At 43.2% G+C, this 19,831-nt stretch overlaps 1 protein-coding gene across 3 annotated transcripts in view; it reads left to right on the top strand.

The window, feature by feature from the left end:
* Positions 1–2,883: 2,883 nt before the first annotated feature.
* The window catches only part of EVA1C (eva-1 homolog C), a 46,066-nt gene continuing 29,118 nt past the window's right edge, over positions 2,884–19,831 (top strand). For all 3 annotated transcript variants that reach the window (XM_035115385.3, XM_088667936.1, XM_035115384.3), the window contains exon 1: positions 2,884–3,147. In XM_035115385.3, the coding sequence (XP_034971276.3) occupies positions 3,018–3,147 (130 nt within the window). In that variant the 5' untranslated portion in view covers positions 2,884–3,017. The remainder of the gene's footprint in view (positions 3,148–19,831) is intronic.

Genomic DNA, 19,831 nt, shown 5'->3' with positions numbered 1-19,831 from the left:
GCATGATATGTGATTTGAAGGTGAATTTGGGGGGGTGCCATGCAAAAAGGTGAAGATTCGTGAGGATCCGTGCTTCAAAACCACGTTTTCGGGCCACGGTGTCGCCAGGAAGCTGTGGATCCTTGATTTCTGTGGTGCAGGCTGTACCCCTGGGCATGATATGTGATTTGAGGGTGAATTTGGGGGGGCTCCATGCAAATAGGTGAAGATTCGCGAGGATCCGTGAGGATCCGTACTTCAAAACTACATTTTTGGGCCACGGTGTCGCCAGGAAGCTGTGGATCCTTGATTTTTGTGGTGCAGGCTGTACCCCTGGGCATGATATGTGATTTGAGGGTGAATTTTGGGGGGTGCCATGCAAAAAGGTGAAGATTCGTGAGGATCCGTGCTTCCAAACCACGTTTTTGGGCCACGGTGTCGCCAGGAAGCTGTGGATCCTTGATTTTTGTGGTGCAGGCTGTACCCCTGGGCATGATATGTGATTTGAGGGTGAATTTGGTGGGTCCCATGCAAATAGGTGAAGATTCGCGAGGATCCGTGAGGATCCGTGCTTCAAAACCACGTTTTTGGGCCACGGTGTTGCCAGGACGCTGTGGATCCTTGATTTTTGTGGTGCAGGCTGTACCCCTGGGCATGATATGTGATTTGAGGGTGAATTGGGGGGGGGCTCCATGCAAATAGGTGAAGATTTGCGAGGATCCGTGAGGATCCGTGCTTCAAAACTATGTTTTTGGGCCACGGTGTCGCCAGGAATCTGTGGATCCTTGATTTTTGTGGTGCAGGTTGTACCCCTGGGCATGATATGTGATTTGAGGGTGAATTTGGGGGGGTGCCATGCAAAAAGGTGAAGATTCGTGAGGATCCGTGCTTCAAAACCACGTTTTCGGGCCACGGTGTCGCCAGGAAGCTGTGGATCCTTGATTTCTGTGGTGCAGGCTGTACCCCTGGGCATGATATGTGATTTGAGGGTGAATTTGGGGGGCTCCATGCAAATAGGTGAAGATTCGCGAGGATCCGTGAGGATCCGTACTTCAAAACTACGTTTTTGGGCCACGGTGTCGCCAGGAATCTGTGGATCCTTGATTTTTGTGGTGCAGGCTGTACCCCTGGGCATGATATGTGATTTGAGGGTGAATTTGGAGGGGGCCCATGCAAAAAGGTGAAGATTCGTGAGGATCCGTGCTTCAAAACCACGTTTTTGGGCCACGGTGTCGCCAGGACACTGTGGATCCTTGATTTTTGTGCTGCAGGCTGTACCCCTGGGCATGATATGTGATTTGAAGGTGAATTTGGGGGGGCTCCATGCAAATAGGTGAGGATCCGTGAGGATCCGTGCTTCAAAACTATGTTTTTGGGCCACGGTGTCGCCAGGAAGCTGTGGATCCTTGTTTTTTGTGGTGCAGGCTGTACCCCTGGGCATGATATGTGATTTGAGGGTGAATTTGGGGGGGCTCCATGCAAATAGGTGAGGATCCGTGAGGATCCGTGCTTCAAAACCACGTTTGTGGGTCACGGTGTCGCCAGGAAGCTGTGGATCCTTGATTTTTGTGGTGCAGGCTGTACCCCTGGGCATGATATGTGATTTGAGGGTGAATTTGGGGGGCTCCATGCAAATAGGTGAAGATTCGCGAGGATCCGTGAGGATCCGTGCTTCAAAACCACGTTTTTGGGCCACGGTGTCGCCAGGAAGCTGTGGATCCTTGACTTTTGTGGTGCAGGCTGTACCCCTGGGCATGATATGTGACTTGAGGGTGAATTTGGAGGGGGCCCATGCAAATAGGTGAAGATTCGTGAGGATCCATGCATCAAAACCACGTTTTTGGGCCACGGTGTTTCCAGGAAGCTGTGGATCCTTGATTTTTGTGGTGCAGGCTGTACCCCTGGCCATGATATGTGATTTGAGGGTGAATTTGGGGGGGTGCCATGCAAAAAGGTGAAGATTCGTGAGGATCCGTGCTTCAAAACCACGTTTTTGGGCCACGGTGTCGCCAGGAATCTGTGGATCCTTGATTTTTGTGGTGCAGGCTGTGCCCCTGGGCATGATATGTGATTTGACAGTGAGTTCGCGGTGGCCCAATGCAGAAATCATGAGGATCCATGAGGATCCGTGGTTTTTAACCACGTTTTTGTGTCATTGTGGCCGCACGAAACAGTGGATGCGTGATTTTTTTGGTGCTGCCTACAGACTAAGACATACTCTACAATATCATGGTGTTGTTTTTTTATTTGAATGAAAAAATCATATGAATTCATGAGGATCCGTTTAAAATCATCTGGATCCGCGTTTTACCCTGACCCATGCTGGTCCTCGCTTGCAAAGCAGCAGCAGCAGCCGTTCTCAGAATGGCTGTGGCGTTTTCCTTTTATTTATTAGCTGCTGTGCTAAGTGCCTTTCGTGCTAATCTTGCAAACTTTTGGGGAAAGGGGAAAAAGGGGGAAGTTGAGGGGCGGCCGGAATGGTAAAGCAGAGAGGGGGGAGAGAGAGAGAGCAGACAGGAATGAGGCTGAGAGGGAGCAGGTGATGTATACTAATCGGGACGAGGGCTGGGAGGTGCTGCGTGGTCTGCACACACAGAGACTGGCTGGCTGGCTGGCGTTGGCTTTTCGACGCCAGTGCCAGCGGCGGCTCTTCCCTTTCGCTGCCACCCCTGCTCTCTCTCGCTCGCTCGCTCTCTCTCTCTCTCTCTCTCTCTCTCTCACACACACACACACACACACTCAGCGCCTCACACGCACTTCACTTCTCCAGCCGGGGGCCAGTCAGTGCTCGCTGAGAGGGACTTCCTCTTCAGGGAAAGAAGCTGCGCGGGGACTTTTTCCCTTTCCCTGTCACTCAGGAGCCTTGCCCTTTCCTTCGCTCGCTGAGGGGGCGGCGGCGTCCTCATTCCCAAGAAGGACAGGGACGCACACTCTTTCTTTCGTTCTTTCTGTCTGTCTCTCTTTCTCGGCTCGGGGCCGGAGCCGTCATGTGACCGACTTGGGCTGCAGGGACCCCCCCCCCGGCCTCCCTCCGCGCCATGAGTGAACTGGAGGCTGCTGGGCAGCATCCAAGCCGGCGCCAGGTAGAGCTCAGGCTGCCGCTCAGCCTCCTCTCCTGCCTGCTCCTGGTCTGGACCAAAGAGATCGCGGCGCTGGCGGACTTCTCAGGTAAGGGCAACAATCTCTGCGGCGGGTGGGCTACTGGCCAGCCCCATCTCAGCAGCATCGCCAGGCAGGGCGGCCAGCAAACAGGTGGGCGCGGGCAGGACCAGGGAGGGGAGTCTCCCTCTGAAACGGGCTGGATGGTTGAACAGCTGGCATATAGGCACACTGTATGGTTTTCCTTTTTCTCTAGCTAAGACAGGAAATTCAACAGGTACCTGATTCCTCCTCCACAGAATTCAGTATGTAAAACTTTACTCCATAGTGCAACTACTTAAGGCTCTATTGAGGGGAAGGGAAGATACGGTAGATAAATTCTAATACAAAAGTATTGATATATATTGCTTAGTACTTAAACCCGTTCTCAGCTTAGGGTTGTTGTTTTTTGCAATCTCATTGAGAAGAGAGAGAGAGAGAGAGAGAGAGAGAGAGAGAGAGAGAGAGAGAGAGAGAGATAAAAGGGTTTTGCCAGATGAACACAAAACATTTCCAAGAAAAACCAACTTCATTAAAGATCTTGAACTGATAATGCTTTTGAAGTCCATTCCCAAAGCTGTCAGGTGCTGTACATTAGCTAGGGTTGCTATACTCATTACTTGGAGAATCCAATGTCTCTTACCATAGGCAATGTTCTGCCCCCTGTTTAATCCCCACAACCAACACCTATGGAACTGGAAGTGTAGGTGGATTCCCATTGAACCTGAACCAAGACCCATTTCATTTTATAAAAGGGAGTCCTGGATGTGCTTCATTGGTAGACTGTATGCTGTGAATGAAGATGAACTTTCTGGAATGCTTAGCTGCTGTGGTATAGAAAACCCCCACATTGTCAAATATTGCTGCCTACATCATTTTGACAGCTGAGCTTGTGCCAACCCCGGTACATGAGGCCCATAGGGATGGGATGCAGTGAATTAAATGGCCAGATATATGGTGTGCAGCTGCTTGCTTAGGCGTGTGTTTGTGAGGCTTTAGGTAGCTCAAGGCCAGGAAGGAAGGCTGCAGCCTAGAATGGTAGTATCACTGTAAGTGGGTACAGGTTCATGGCTAGACTACAATGGCTCATCAAGGGTAGAGGATGTGCTTTGAAAGATTTGCTATGCATGCTTAAGAAAGATACATTCATAAGTAAATGTCCTGAAAGATATAATCTGCAGGAGCACAGACTAGGGGCACATATAGACAAGATCATGGTGTATGAATTATTTGCTGCTGAAAACTCTTCAGAACTAAAGTAGTCAGAAAGCTTTAAAAACCAACAAACACACCAGCACAGAACCAAAGAATGCCATTTTAGTACTTGCTGTTGTGTGCAGAATGAAAACTCTAGCCAACTTAAGAAACCTAAATATGAAACAAGGCATAAATTGTTATTTTGAATTAATTTAGACTGAAATAGCATCATACTGATGATCTTGTATATGTGCTCTATGAATTATAAAACCTTGAAATTGTGAATAGCATTGTTCTAAGCAATTGTTCTAAGGGACCCAGATGGCACTGTGGGTTAAACCACAGAGTCTAGGGCTTGCTGATCAGAAGGTTGGCGATTCGAATCCCTGCAATGGGGTGAGCTCCCGTTGCTCGGTCCCAGCTCCTGCCCACCTAGCAGTTCGAAAGCACATCAAAGTGCAAGTAGATAAATAGGGACCGCTCCAGCGGGAAGGTAAACGGCGTTTCCGTGCGCTGCTCTGGTTTGCCAGAAGCAGCTTTGTCATGCTGGCCACATGACCCGGAAGCTGTCTGCGGACAAACGCCGGCTCCCTCGGCCTATAGAGCGAGATGAGTGCTGCAACCCCAGAGTCGGACACGACTGGACCTGATGGTCAGGGGCCCCTTTACCTAAGCATATGATAGAATTGTTATACTGACATTATTGCCCCAATTTAGATACAATGATATATGTATGTTCCTCCGAGTCCCTTTCAATTTTATGACTCTTATGATTCCTTGTTTAACTGAGTTAACTGTATTGAAGAGAATGTAGTGGATAAATAGATACAGTACTCTAGTACAATACTGTGCATGTTTTGCTCAGAGGTCAGTCACATTGAGTTAAATGAGACTAACACCTAAGTAAGTGTTCACTGTGTTGATCAGTGAAAGGTTAAGCTGTTTAAACTGGGGTGGGGGTGTCACAGCAACTGGAATAATTAAAACACAGCAGAGAAATAATTTAGTACTGTTTTGGTGGGACTTGCTGACAGATATTATTATTATTACATACTATTACAAGGAAACAGGCTTCTAGATAAATTCTAGAGAAACCATTAGCACGGCTTAAATGTACCAAAACTCAGACCTCCACTATGAAGCCAAAGGGCAAATGTGAGTCAGTGGGAATTCAAAGATTTTCCTCACCCGCACACTTAAAAAAGATCCATGTATTAACCCTGTAGCCTTGAAAAGGAACACAACTTAATCAAGACTGCTAGATCTGCACAAGAAAGGACAATAAGAATATGGTTCTTATTCTTCCCCTCCCCCCTGAAAGTAACATTACAGCACTACAAGGCTTTGGTAATTACCGGTAATAAGTACCTTAAATAAAATAGAGAAAGCATAAGACACAGCCTAGTGCCACTTTTCAAGATTTAGTCTCTGCCTTGCTATGCTGTAGGCAGCTTTCTAAAAAATTACTCCTATGATCGGAGTTTCCTAGCTGGTTGCCAGAATTATATTTATGGCCCACATTAGCAATCTGGCAAGCCCTGAAATGAATGGGATCAAAGTTAATTGCAACTAGCTTGATTTCAATGGGATTTAAGCCTAATTTAAGGGCCAAACTAGATGTGATGCGAGCCACATAATTTGGCTTTGTGTAGCTGCTTTTTGTTTAACAAAATTGTCAATAGGAACTTTCCTCCCATTGCAAATAGCAAGCAAAGATGGAGGCTGATTCCTATAATGTCAGGGTTAAAGCCAGCTCCCCTACCACAATGCCATGGCCCCAATCCAGCTCAGCCTTCACCCTGGGCTATTTGTTAAAAAAATAAACTGCACAAGGCCAAACTACAGGGCAAATATTACATGTAGTTCTTTTGCACTGAGCTCTATAAAAGCTGCAGAGCTGAACTACCTGAACCAGTAACATAAGGTCTAATGATGGGCCAGTACAAATTTGGATGTGAAATGATCCCTTGCATTGAAAGAAAGGTTATCATCATTTCCTTGAGCTACAACCTCTATACATGCAATACATGTAAGACTGGGTTGTAAGTCTTACTTTACTTGCATATAATTCCAGGATAGAGAATATTGACAGCAACACCAGGATATGATCATAAACTATTATGCCATGCTGGCATGCATTGCAGGGTATTTTATTTGGCACTGTGCATGGATGTACTAGAGTAAATACTCATAAACAATGTGCCAAGTTTCCCTTCTTTCTTTCTTTTTTCTCCAATAGGACTCAGGTTTACAAGTGCCTAAGGTTATAGTTCTTGGAAACAATCTCTGTTTAAATTAGTGGAGCTTACCGTTCCAGCAGGGCAGTCCTATGGTCCCAGTTTGCTGAGTAGCTACTAAACTAGGACTAACATTGACATAGCATTGTCATGAGTCTATGCCCAACAGTCAACACCACAACAATAACTTGAGCAACAAACCCTTCATGTAGCAACATTAACCATAGTAACCTTACTATGTAAAACCCCCTTAGTAACCTTGGCAACTCCACAACCAACTACTGGTCACAGTGTCATTCACTGATGACATCCTTATGTTATCCATCTGCAAGAGCACCCACCAGAATGCAGCAACCACATCATTACCCTATCAAGTATAAACTATGGTTACCAGATGTCCCCGGATTTACAAATCTGTCCCCGGACAAAATCCGTCCCCGTAATGTCCCCGGATTTCATTTAATGTCCCCAGATTTATATTTTAAGTGTTGTAGATTTATTAGTAGGGAATGAATGTTGCATGATGTGCACAAGACACATCATATGGGGACTTCCAGCGAGGCAAAAAGGCAGGCCCCGACCTTGCTGCGCTGCCACCGCTAAGGAGGAGAGGCAGGAGAGCACCGGGAGGACAAGGACACATGGCTGAGCCCAGGCCCGATCTGAGCCTACTCTACGGCAGCTAGCACTCCAAGAGAGCAGGCTGGGGTCCAGAGGAAGGCTGCATGACAGAGGAGACCACAGAAGAGAATATATTCTTATTTTTTAAAAAACAACAACAACCTTTTTAAATAACTTTTTTTCTCTTAAAAGAAAAGTGTCCCCGGATTATTTGAAACAAAATCTGGTAACCTTAGTAGAAACAAAGTGCAGAAGCATGCTCCAAGGAGTAGTAGACAACTGCACAATCTATGGCCCGATTGCCAGGAGGGAAAGAGTTCGAGTCCTACTGGGGTGTCAATGATTTCATACACATGCAGTTTTAATGTTGCACAGAGCATGCACATGTTCACACAGACACATGAAGCTGAAGGAAGCCTATAAGTGGGATCTAGGAAGTTGGTCAGAATTAAGAGGATAAGTCTGAGTCAGTGAAGACTAGTAGCCCAGGCAAAGTCCCAGCCTGAGCAGAGAAACCTTGCTATTAAGGCAAATCAAAGGCCAGCATGGATGCTTTGAGCTCATCCAGTACATGCAATTGCTTTATTGTTGTGACTGGAGGGGAAAATGGTGGGTATGCGAGACATTTTTTGTGGGCATAATGCTATGCCATCAGGGATTTTTTCATCAGTTCCGGCACTTTTCAGGTGGATGCCATTGCCATTATAAGAGAACAAGGAAGGTGTTCATGGTGAGTTCTGGCACCTCTTTTCCTATAAAAAATAGCAGGGTATGCCATTATAATTGGTGGGATCAACCACTGAATGAATATAGGATTGTGGCTAAGGTTCATTTCTGCCTCTCTCCAGTGGCCTCTCACACTGCGAAGAAATCACTACACAGACATTATTTACTGACAGCATAGCTTTGTGGTTTGCCAAAGAGCTTTGAAGTATCCTATACTACCCAGGGGGTTAGTAACTTGAAGTTAGGATTGCCTGAGGGCACTCTCAGGCTACTTACTTATAATGTATAGCAGGCTCCCCTACATCAGTGGGGCTATTCTGAAGTAAACATATTGTGAACAGCAGCTTAATGATTTCGAAAATCAAATACTTGTTCCTAAATTATGTACATGCTTGTTCACACACTCTCAGTTGGGTGGGGGATTCAGAGTTTTCATCCTGCAGTAACTGTTAACATATAGAGAAAATAAATACATACTGTGGTACCTCGAGTTATAAACGCCTCAGGTTACAAATGCTTCAGGTTACAAACTTCGCTAACCTGGAAGATTTACCTCGAGTTGAGAACTGCCCCAGGATGAGAAGGGAAATCATGTGCCGGCGGGGCAGCGGCAGCAAGAGGCCCCATTGGCGAAAGCACACCTCTAGTTAAGAACAGTTTCAGGTTAAGAACGGACCTCCGGAATGAATTAAGTTCGTAACTAGAGGTACCACTGTATTTATAGAGAACACTATGTTTAAAATAAAATGATTTGAATATGGAAATTTCTATATGTACTGGGGGGGGGGAGCAGGGGAAAGAGGGAGGGAAGTTCTGTTGCAAGTGGAAATCCTGGCACTGACTGGATGGTTACTTAGCACTGCATTAGATACAAGCCAGTTGCTATAATTAAAAAAGAAATACACCTTACTACTTTGAGGAAGATTGTGACTAGGTCACTCAGTCTGCTTCAAGCCCCTGTTGTCCCTCCCTTTAACTCAGACTTGGACACGGCAGCCCTTAAACAGAGGACTGTCCTCTGTGAAGTAGGACATGTGGCCACCCTACTAGCATGCTCAGAAAAATACAGATTGCATTATCAAAGTCAAATCAGCATCTAGACTACATTTTGAAATGAGATACTTACTGCACAAACTATTTTGTGATTGGATTTCATGGGAAAGTCTTCCGTTCCAAACATTTACTGCTATGAGCTGGTAAACACTGTAGTAGGCCTTTCCACAAGCTCCTCATATATATGCTGTCCTTACGAAGGCTGCAATCTGCAGACCCATAACGTGATGCCTGTTTGCTCGGATAAAAAAATGGTACATAGAACTATTCAAGCATTGATCTGTTCAGCAGGAATTATCCTTCTTTATAAGAGAGATAAGTTATGGCCCAAATAGGCATGCAAGTCTTTTGGTTATAAAAAAATAAACGTAATCCTTACTTTTAACCAAGCAGAGTTAGAAGTCAAATACTCTTTGCCTCTTAAAGAATTACAAACAGCATTACGTACAGTATTATAAATATTTAGCATCTAAAGTTGCTGACCTGCCTCAAACTTTCTCTTCCTTTTTCAGCAGCAGAGGGTAGATTTTCATAAGCTCGGCTGAGTTTGTGAAAGCAAATCCTTTTAAAGAGACAGTCTCTAACAATAACTGGAGTGATACCAAGTGTCATTGATCTCTCTCTCTCTCTCTCTCTCTCTCTCTCTCTCTCTCTCTCTCTCTCACACACACACACACACACACACACACACACCACATGTGAACAGCAGCATAATGATTTTGAAAATCAAATACTTGTTCCTAAATTATGTACATGTTTGTTCACACACTCTCAATTGGGGGAGGGAGTTCGGAGTTTTCATCCTGCAGTAACTGTTGACTTATAGGGAAAATAAATGCATATTTCTAGGGAACACCATTATAAAATGATTTGAATATGAAAATTTCTATATGTTCTTGGGGGTGTGTGAAGCGGGGGACATGTGTGTGTGCATGTGTGTGCGTGCACTTTTTTGGTTAAGAAAAACTGTAAAACTTTGTTTGATAACAAAATCCTTAAGTGATGCAATTAACCTGTGCTTGGAAAAAATAATAAATAAAAATCACAGTTTGAGAAATTCAAAGAGTTAATCAATTGTGGAACAGATATCTGTAACAGGTTCCAATAATGAGACATTAATGGTGCACATGGAGTTAGGAAAAAAGCCTTGCTTAAGCCCTTTCTTCTCTGCACAGATCTTGAGCTTTCAAATTAAGATTATCAGGTGGCATACTTTCCTGGGTCATTGATTTTTCCACTCTAAGTGGTTTTAGCATCAGTACTGTATCTCAGCAGACTTGGTACTGGACTCCCCACGCCAACACTTACCATCACCACTCTTCAAAAAATTATTTGCCTGCTTTGACAGCTGGATGAAATGATTGCAAATTTAATTACTTTTGCTCACCTTGGAAACATGTGAAGTTCAACTGTTAGCTTGAGTTGAATGTGATTCATTTATTAAAGACAAAATATCCAATTTTCAGAGGCCTAAGGAACAAATACCATTTACATCACCATTTGCAAAGGATGTGTTAAACAAGACGATTTAATACTGTACATGTTGTTGCTGGCGTGTCAGTTCAGAAGATTGAACACATTTTTAAACAGCAGAAGTTGATACAATAAGTTTATCACATTCTATCTATCTCCAAGGTTGCAAACTGTAGATTTTACTTGAAAACAGTAGTGTAATTGAAATCATTGCTACTTAGAGTACATTTTGCATTCTGATCCTAAAACATTGATTAGAAGTAATCCCTGAAGATTTAAATCAGTTTTACTTTCAGGTTAAGCACAATTAAGGCCAGTTTTTTCTTCATTTGTCATTTCCACATACACATACTTTGGAAGTTCTGCTGAAATTTATAGGCTCTATTTCCAAGGATATGTGTTTAGTGGAAAGTGTCTCTTGTAATGTTTGAAGGGATGTATATGGTTGTTAGGCAGCTGCCCATCTCTGTACCTGTGATGCACAGGTCATATTCTGCCCTGCATATTTGGTAAAGCTCACCAGTTTTTCTATAGAGACTGATCTCCATGAATGAAAAAGTGATCTATGAAGTTATATAGCATCTTCACTTGCAGAACCTACATAAACTACATCCTTGTTAGTTGTGCATTCATATTCTTACTACCAGTATTATGTTCCACCCAGCTTGCAAAAAAAATGTACATGTGTCTTATAAGAGGGTCATCTTTCTTGCAGTTTGCACTTTTTAAAAAATCCAAGTATCTAACAATTCAGATATTTCTTTAAAAAAATACTGGACAAAGAAAGCTGGATTCAGATCAGAAAAGGGCTGACATCATATGCATGTGAATAATGAGAAGTACTATTATTCACTATATTTGAATTCCAAAGAAACAAGGATCCATATGTAATCCATACATCTTCATTATTTGTTGCTATTATAATAATGCATCCCATATGTGCCAGGAATTACAAAATAGTGCACAGATCTGCTTTGAAATTTTGTTTCCCATTTGTTGTAATAACAAATTTGAAAGAAGAATATTGCTAAGGCTGCAATATTGTCCACACATAACTGAAATGAGTGGGACTTACATGCATTGGATTGCTCTGTAAATGCAGTTTGTTTGTTTGTTGAACTAGGTGTTTTTCTCTTTGATCCCATGCCACTGGTCATCTCAAGCACTACAACTGCTGCTCTGTGACTCCCATTCATTTCAATGGGACTTCCTTTTGTTTCTTGGGAATAACTGCAGCGGACACTACTCTGGCAAGACGGACACATATTATGTTCCTGTGCAGAGGCAGAGAAATTGTGGAGAACTGCAATTCAGTTCACATTTAAAGATGAACCAAATTCATGCTTTCCGAAACAATATGCAAACTGAAACACAGCCATCCTCTGAAATTTGTACTTATCCAAATTTTGCAGTGCGATTTCCAAGCCAAGAAATATATGCAGAAAATACATACACTAAGGTGTGCATAAAATGTATATACAGTATTAGTGGAAATAACATGCAAAATGTATTATATTAGGGGAAATTGTTTTGCATAAATATATGTATTAGGCACAATTGCATATTAAAAATCTGCATATTAGGAGAAACACAAGCTGAAATGCTGAATAATTTTCACATGGACTTCTTTGCTAAAAAATTGCAACTTGTGGGAAAGTAGAAAACTGAACCTAAGATTGGAAAAATGAGAAACCCTATACTGTGAAGGTGGCTGTCATCACAATATGCATCTCCATGATACTGCCTGTGGCCTCTGGGAACCTGAAATGTTAGCTTGGAAACTTTCACAATATAATAGTAGCCATCTATGCTGAAAGATCTTCCATGCATTACAATTGGCATCTGGGTAGCTTATCATGGGAAGCTATTTTCAGTGGCATTCCTGTAGCCAGAGTAATGCATAAGCATATGAAGTGGTCTAATGTTGAGTCAGATTACTGGCCCATGAAGCACAGTACAGTGTCTAGTCCAGACATAGGCAACCTTGGCTCTCCAGATGTTTTGGAACTACAACTCCCATGATCCCTGACCCCTGGCCCTGTTAGCTAGGGATCATGGGAGTTGTAGTTCCAAAACATCTGGAGAGCCAAAGGTTGCCTATGCCTGGTCTAGTCTGACTGGTAGTGCTTCTCCATGCTTTGGGGCAAAAGCCTTCTACTGTGCTACAGGAATTACGGTGCAAAGCTCTTATCTATCGCTGAGCTATGTGCTCCAGAAATTTAGTATGGAATAATATCCACCTAAAAAGATTCAGCCTGTAAACAATTTCCCTTAAGGTCTGCAGTATATCCTTGCAGGTATACCTGAAGAACTGACCTTTTAACTACTGAGTTATAAGTATTTAATAGAAACAGGTTTGGCTAAGTTCAGTGCCACTTCTTAAATGACACTTATACATACATGTATACTGCCTGTTCTGTAACATACATCCAAGTAGTGTGCAAAATGCAAATACAATATATATTTAAAAACAAATTATAATAAATTTAAACCAAAAACTTAAAATCACTGGCATTATAGGCCACCAAACACAAGGTGAATAAGTTGGTTTTCAGCATGTACCTCAGCTGCAGATTCAGCACATACTTGGTTTAAGGGTGAGGTGGTTGGGAAAGGCTATTCCAGAGTGGGTACCACCACAGAAAATAGCTTCTTCCTGGCTGGTTGTTGCCGGATGCATGTCCTTGGCTGTGGTACACCTGCACACACCAGGAACCTTAGTGGAAAAGGTCCCCTAGCCTTAGCCAACTTGGGCAATATGGGTCAGGTTAAGCACAATTACTTTTTTCATTCTTCTTATTCAGTGTGGTATGAAGATCATCCTGCAAGGAAAGGGACAAAAGTAAAGAGAGGGACAGCATGCAGTAGCTTAGGACATTCTGATTCCAAATGGAAAGAGACCGTTGAAGATGCCAGGAAGCAGGGGATGGAAATAATGAGGCAATATAGAATGAGGAAGGCTATTTAAACAAAGGCCAATGCCCAGAGGTGATAATCCCGTCATGTAGTGTCCTAAAGATACTAGGCTGTTCCTTTGAAATTTGCAGTTCTGTTCTACCAAGACAAAAGGTGGCATGTGGAACATGCCAAGCCTTGGCTTAAACCGTGGCTGGGTTTGAAAGAATGCAATGACAGATAACAGCTTGCATAATTTAAATAAATATTTTCTGCATTTAATTTTATCTATGCAGGCATACCAGTTATATTTTGCCTGTTCTGTTGACTCTTCCTTCCTTCCCCCCTACTTAGAAGTGGTATTAACATCATATTATGGGGAAAGTGACTGTTAAATGTTCTAAGGTGAACAAAAGACTGCGTTCTTGGCTCAGGTTCAACTGTAGTGTAATTCAATGTTATCTTTGGTTCAGAACAATTACACCAGATATAGAGACACTTGACTTTGGACATGAGTGTGTTCAAAGGCAATGCTAAAGTAATCCACATGGCATGTTACATATGTTGTTCAAAATTTTGGAACCTATAGAGAAATTATATACTACACAGCTGCAAACCGCGCAAAAAAGATGCTAATGCAACATGTTTTATATTTTTCACCACAGCAGTTCCCAGTGCCAAAGTGAGAAAGCACTGAATAGCAGCTTCACTTGTTGTTAGTCAAAGTTGCTTGTAGCAAAAGGAATCAAGCACAGTTCTGGTGCACACACACACACTGCTTTTTGGATTATGGCCGCATGTGGATTTTTCTGAACTTAAGAAACTACAACTTTTGTTGCCTGCACTGCTGCTCAGCAACAGATATTTGAGAACTGCACATTCTGATGATTGCCATTGAAAGCTAGATTTTCAAAGTGAACATCTATCTCCACATCACAAAGGGTTAAGACAATGCCAGCTACTGGCAAAATGCCTATATTTGAAAAGAAGACTATTGTATAGGAGTGCTTTCCCCTGTGTGGCAATGCTGCCCGTCCTGTTGCCACTGTGAGAATGTGCATTGACAACCCACACTGCAAGAATTTGAGTAATGTTTACAATCCACAGTGAAAACAGAAAAGAAGATGAAGATAAAAAGTTAGCATTGTGTGCTATTCTTGGCTGGCTCGTTAACAGAAGGACAGAGGAGCATGGGGAATATCAGAAAAAGTAACCAATGCAAAATTTAAAAGGGGGGAGGAGTAAGTTCATTAAATAAGATGAGAAATCGTAATGTAGGCAGAGACTACTGATTGGATTTGCTGAGCAATTTTTTAATGCTAAACCGTAGAGATGGGGTCTCCAGCGTGATGCCCTGGGACACCATGACAGCCCATTAAGACACCTGCCCCTCCCATTTTTAAAAATTTAAGTTGGCTTCTGTTGTTGTTGGGGTAGGGGTTACCTATTTTTTCTCTGTTTTATTTGCTGTGGGGTGTATACTGTATAGGTGATTAGTCATTGGCAATTTCTGAACATCAGCTGTTTATTTTCTGTGAAATGGGTATTTTGTGGAGCCAATGAGTTTGTCAGATTTCCAAATGTGCCCATAGGCACAAAACATTAGTGAACTCCTACTCTAGAGAATGCAGAATAGTGGTAGATACTGAGGGTTTCGGAGCAAATGACACTTTTGTACTGTTAATTTGGGTCCTGTCCTGTCTCGTAAGGGACCCAGGTGGTGCTGTGGTTAAACCACTGAGCCTAGGGCTTGCCAATCAGAAGGTCGGCGGTTCGAATCCCTGTGACGGGGTGAGCTCCCATTGCTTGGTCCCAGCTACAGCGGGAAGGTAAACGGCGTTTCCATGTGCTGCTCTGGTTTGCCAGAAGCAGCTTTGTCATGCTGGCCACATGACCTGGAAGCTATACGCCGGCTCCCTCGGCCAATAATGCGAGATGAGTGCGCAACCCCAGAGTCGGTCACGACTGGACCTAATGGTCAGGGGTCCCTTTACCTTTACCTTTACCTGTCTAGTAAATTGTTCTCAACAGCAAAGACCCCATTACTGAGCAGAGAGAGCCCACTGGGTGGTATTCAACTAAGTTTTAACTTAGAGCAGGGTCTCTGAAATGACTAAGTTAGGGCCATTAATTTCAATAGGTCTAATTTGAGTAAAACCTAGTTGAATGTATTTAATTCATGTAGTATCACAAATGTGAGGCACTGTGGAAAGGGTAATAAAATTTGTTACCATGTAGCCCAGGCTATGAGCTAAAGCAGGCATCCCCAAACTGCAGCCCTCCAGATGTTTTGGCCTACAACTCCCATGATCCCTAGCTAACAGGACCAGTGGTCCGGGATGATGGGGATTGTAGTTCAAAACATTTGGAGGGCCGAAGTTTGGGGATGCCTGATGTAGCCAGACAAGCTTTATTTGAGGTTGCAGTTTCCCTGCAATGAGTTGAAAAGCAGCTATGGCTTAACAGATCATCATCTGTATGTCCTCAGAGAACAAGGAAGGAGGGAAAAGTTTTATCACTGGTCTCATCCTTCCTTGCTGAAATGGCTGTCTTCTGATATTGCCATGAATATTTCAATGGTAGTTGGCACAATTATTGGGCGGGGTGGGGTGGAATGGTAAGGGCTTGATGGATGAGACTTGGATAACAGTCTATCTCACTCTTCAGTCTATTTCGATCTGAAGTAGATTGGCCTGTCATAAAAAATAGATGGTAAATAGAGTGTGCATATTACAAAAACAAACCACCCACCACAGATTTGAGGGCACTTGCGTAATTCTCTGTACCCAGCCACGTTCATCTTCAAGCCCTCAAAATAAAAGGCTATGAATGCTTGCTTTCTGTAAAAGTAATCTGTCACTAAGTGGTGTCCTTATATATAGCAGGTACTGTTTATTTACTGCAGTGTACACAGTATTGTGGCAGTCCTTTTCAGAGGGGCAAAGTTAATCTGTGTGGATAAAGAATGCATGCTATTTGTCACTCATAACTCTGTTTTTAGAACATAAAGCCTTTAATTAGTACCCTGGATTGGACCTTTTCTTTTCTTTACTTTGCAAGGCTAAGATCACTTTACATCAGGTCCCAGAGTATCCTGATGTAAAAAAAAGAAATGCTCAAAAACCCTGATTTAGAAGGTTTTAAACTTTCTTTATTTAGAAGAAATTTTTGTTCATTTTATTGGGATTTACTGTACTTTCAATGATTAGGACTGTAGCCCAAGAAATGGCAAGTTGCCTGTCATTTTCCTTTCTCATCCTCACAGTCATGCTTACAGATGGCTGTGTGCAAATGCTCACCTTGCCAATTAACATCCTTCACCTGCTGTCCTGCTCCCTCTGAGCATTGAGGGAAGGTGAAAGGTGGTTCCAGTTCCTGATACGTAGTTTTGTGGCAAAGCCCTCCCTTGCCACACCGTGACCTTCACCTGCCCTAGGTGTACTGCTTGCTGGGCCATTCATTGGAAGCTGAAAATAGGTAGGCTGCAGCCCTTTAAAGAGCCCCTCTACTCTTTGCTCTCTCCACATATGGATGGAACAAGATAATGGCCTCATCCTCAATGCATGCTATGGGTCTGCCAAAGCAGTAACTGGTCTTGGGTGTATTTCCTGCTTTTGAAAGACTTTCTTTCATGCAGAAAAAGTATTGCAGATACTGAGGCTCGGTGCTGGTTTCTGTATAGGATGTTCTTCAGTGCCCACTCCCACTCCCCCGCCATGCCCTCCTTTATTCTCACAAGTACTCATCCACTTGCCCAATTGGTACCAACTCCCCATCCCTAGAGAGGGAAAAAGAGGGAGGAGGGACTTCCGGCCCTTGCTCTTCTCACTGCTTGCTTGCTTGCTTGGACTGTGCAGGTGAATGGGCAGGTAACAGCAAGCAGATTCAACAGCAGGGTAAGAAGGGTTGGCTGTGGGCCCCTTGCTGGCGTGTTGGCCTTGGCAGATGCCTGATCATAGCAATATTTGATGCCAGCTCTACGGAAAGAGATTGCCATTATTACCCAGGTCTGCATTTATGACTGCAGAACTGTCCCACCCTGGTGGGATGCTACTGTGTGTAGTGTTTTGTTTTACTTGCCTGACATTAATATTCTCTTTGTGTTGTCTGGTCAAATGTATAAGCCTTGGCTCTCCCTGGCCAGCTCTTCACTTCACTCAGGTTGGAATACATGAGTATAAAGCACAGACGCCTCAAGTCAATTGAGAGAGGGCCAGGAACATGTTTAAACTACCACTATTCTTGGCAAAATACAAAGGAGATGGGAGGACAGGGGAAAGAACGGGCTCCACCTCCAGGTATTCCATGAAGAAAAGTGACTACCTTCACTGTCATGGGTGTACACCTTTTTCTTTCTATCTGAGTACAAAATGTAAAATGAAAAGCAGGCCTCTGACAACATCCCTTTTTCTGAGTGACTTACAATGCAAAACATTGTTTAAAAATCTACTGACACTGAAGCAATGCTGTTTAACTCTGTTGATGCTGTTTCATTTTGTTTTTTAACTTTGCGTGGGAAATCGGGAAATAGCATGCACAAATCAGGGTACAATCTTCCTCCTTCCTCTGTTGAACTCTTGTTATTTGCAAATAAACAAGACTTTCACTGATCCTAGCATGGCCCCTCAAGAGTGAGGCTGCCCAAGGGAGATATTTTGAATGAGCTGCCTGTACATCTGTTTTGATCTGGCCAATAGGGAAAGGGGAGAACAACTATTCAAGTTCCCACTTGTTCCTTGACAAGATCAATGTGAGAGGCAATGGAGCCTAAGCTTGCCAAAGAGCAGTTTAAAAGAGCTGCAGTGGCATAATGGGTGATGCAAGACAGCATGAAAAGGACCAAAGGGCTGAACCAATTGGAAGTGTCCTTTTTTGATACTCTCCTTTGTCAAATGATGGAGCATGTGAAGGGTGTGTATGTGGCTAATAAATAACTCTTTGGCAATATTCTCAGAAAGCTTATCAACAGCCCCTGCAGATACAGATCTACAAGACAGAACCTGAGTGGTCTATCCAGGAATTGAAGTAGAACTGCCATCCCTGAGGTCAATGCAAATCTGATGTTTCACCCTAAATGAGCTCCTGTTGAGGCTTGCTGATCTTGTGCACTTCTCCTGAAGCACTGTAGCTAGAGACTCCGGCAGAGAATCCTCTGCTTTCCCATTCACTGAAGTTAGCAGCAATAGCTTCTGACAACTTTAGTTTAGGAATTTAACTTAAGGATATGGGAGCAGTTTTGCCTATGGATGTGAACCAGGTCTCTGATGTATTCAGTATGGTCTACCTTCTACACTAAATGTAATGCGACATTGACTTCATGACAATGCCAGTGTGCCCTTTTTAAACAAGTTTCTAAGCCTGATGGTTGTTATGGAGAACAAATATTGCAGGGCTGGAGACCCAAGGGGCATTTGTTGTGTGTCTCAGCATCCTGCACATCTGACCCTCCATAGAACATCAGATTCCCAATCTAGTGTTTCCACAAGCACATTCCTGTCATCCTTTCTCCAACCCATTCTTTGCCAAAATGTTTAATATTCCAGAAAAACAAAATGCAGATTTTGTAATCAGAACAGACGCAGTAGACTCACTCATGCCTTTGAATTACCTTTGAGTTCCTCTGCAAATGGCTGTGAGATTTTAGCTCTGCCTGCCTTCCACAGATATTTAAACTGCGTCTGAAATGTAGAGGCAAGACTTAGCTGTGTGAAATCTGAAAAGCAGAATTCCATGAGCTATTAATGTCTCCACAGAGCACAGTGCCTGAGTGAAGCAATCCACATACCAATACATTGCCAGTTTTCCTTATCAAAATCTCACGACTATTTTTATTCCCTTCGTTGTGTAAAAGTGTGGACTTACTGTAATAACATTACGGATGTTTTAAATGCCACCTGGAGGGATGAAATTTCTTTCCTATCAAATCTCGGTGACTTATTAAACAAATAAAATGTACCTGAACACATGAAGCAATGGGAGACGGTTGTTTTTAAGCCATTTTTAGAACTGAATAGTGTAATTGTTGGTGAAACTTGCTTAGATACTAGAATAGGAATTTGCAGGATCAAAGTAGCAGTTAAGATGCTCGGGAACTCATTCAAAAGTTTGCATAGCTGATATTCTCTAGGGAATACTGGGCTTCTTTGTACATGGGAACTTCTGGTTCCAAGCAATTTGAAACCTAAACTGTCACAGATTTAGGACCAAATTCTTCAAAGTCCTGAGGGGATGCTGCTGAGAAGAGTATCTCTAACTATGCTGCCTTTAAACCATGTTGCCAACACACAGGTGTCAGAGAGCGCTTTACACGCAGACTGTACACACAGAGAATGCTTAATAGATTCTGGTCCTAATTCCAATTGGAGGGAGATGGATGGGAAAGAAAGGCAAATAGTCAGAGGAACAGTTCTCTACATTTGACAGCTGGCTCTTTTTCTGAAGTGGGCTCCTCCAATAGAAGAAGCTGTACCTGCCAAGCCTTTCCTGTCAATATTATATTAACCATAACAGCA

The sequence above is a fragment of the Zootoca vivipara genome, chromosome 4, assembly GCF_965207765.1.
Source record: "Zootoca vivipara chromosome 4, rZooViv2.hap1.1, whole genome shotgun sequence".
Lineage (NCBI taxonomy): Eukaryota > Metazoa > Chordata > Lepidosauria > Squamata > Lacertidae > Zootoca > Zootoca vivipara.
The sequence above is the reverse complement of the archived record's forward strand: the minus strand, read 5'-3'. Positions and strand labels throughout refer to the sequence as shown.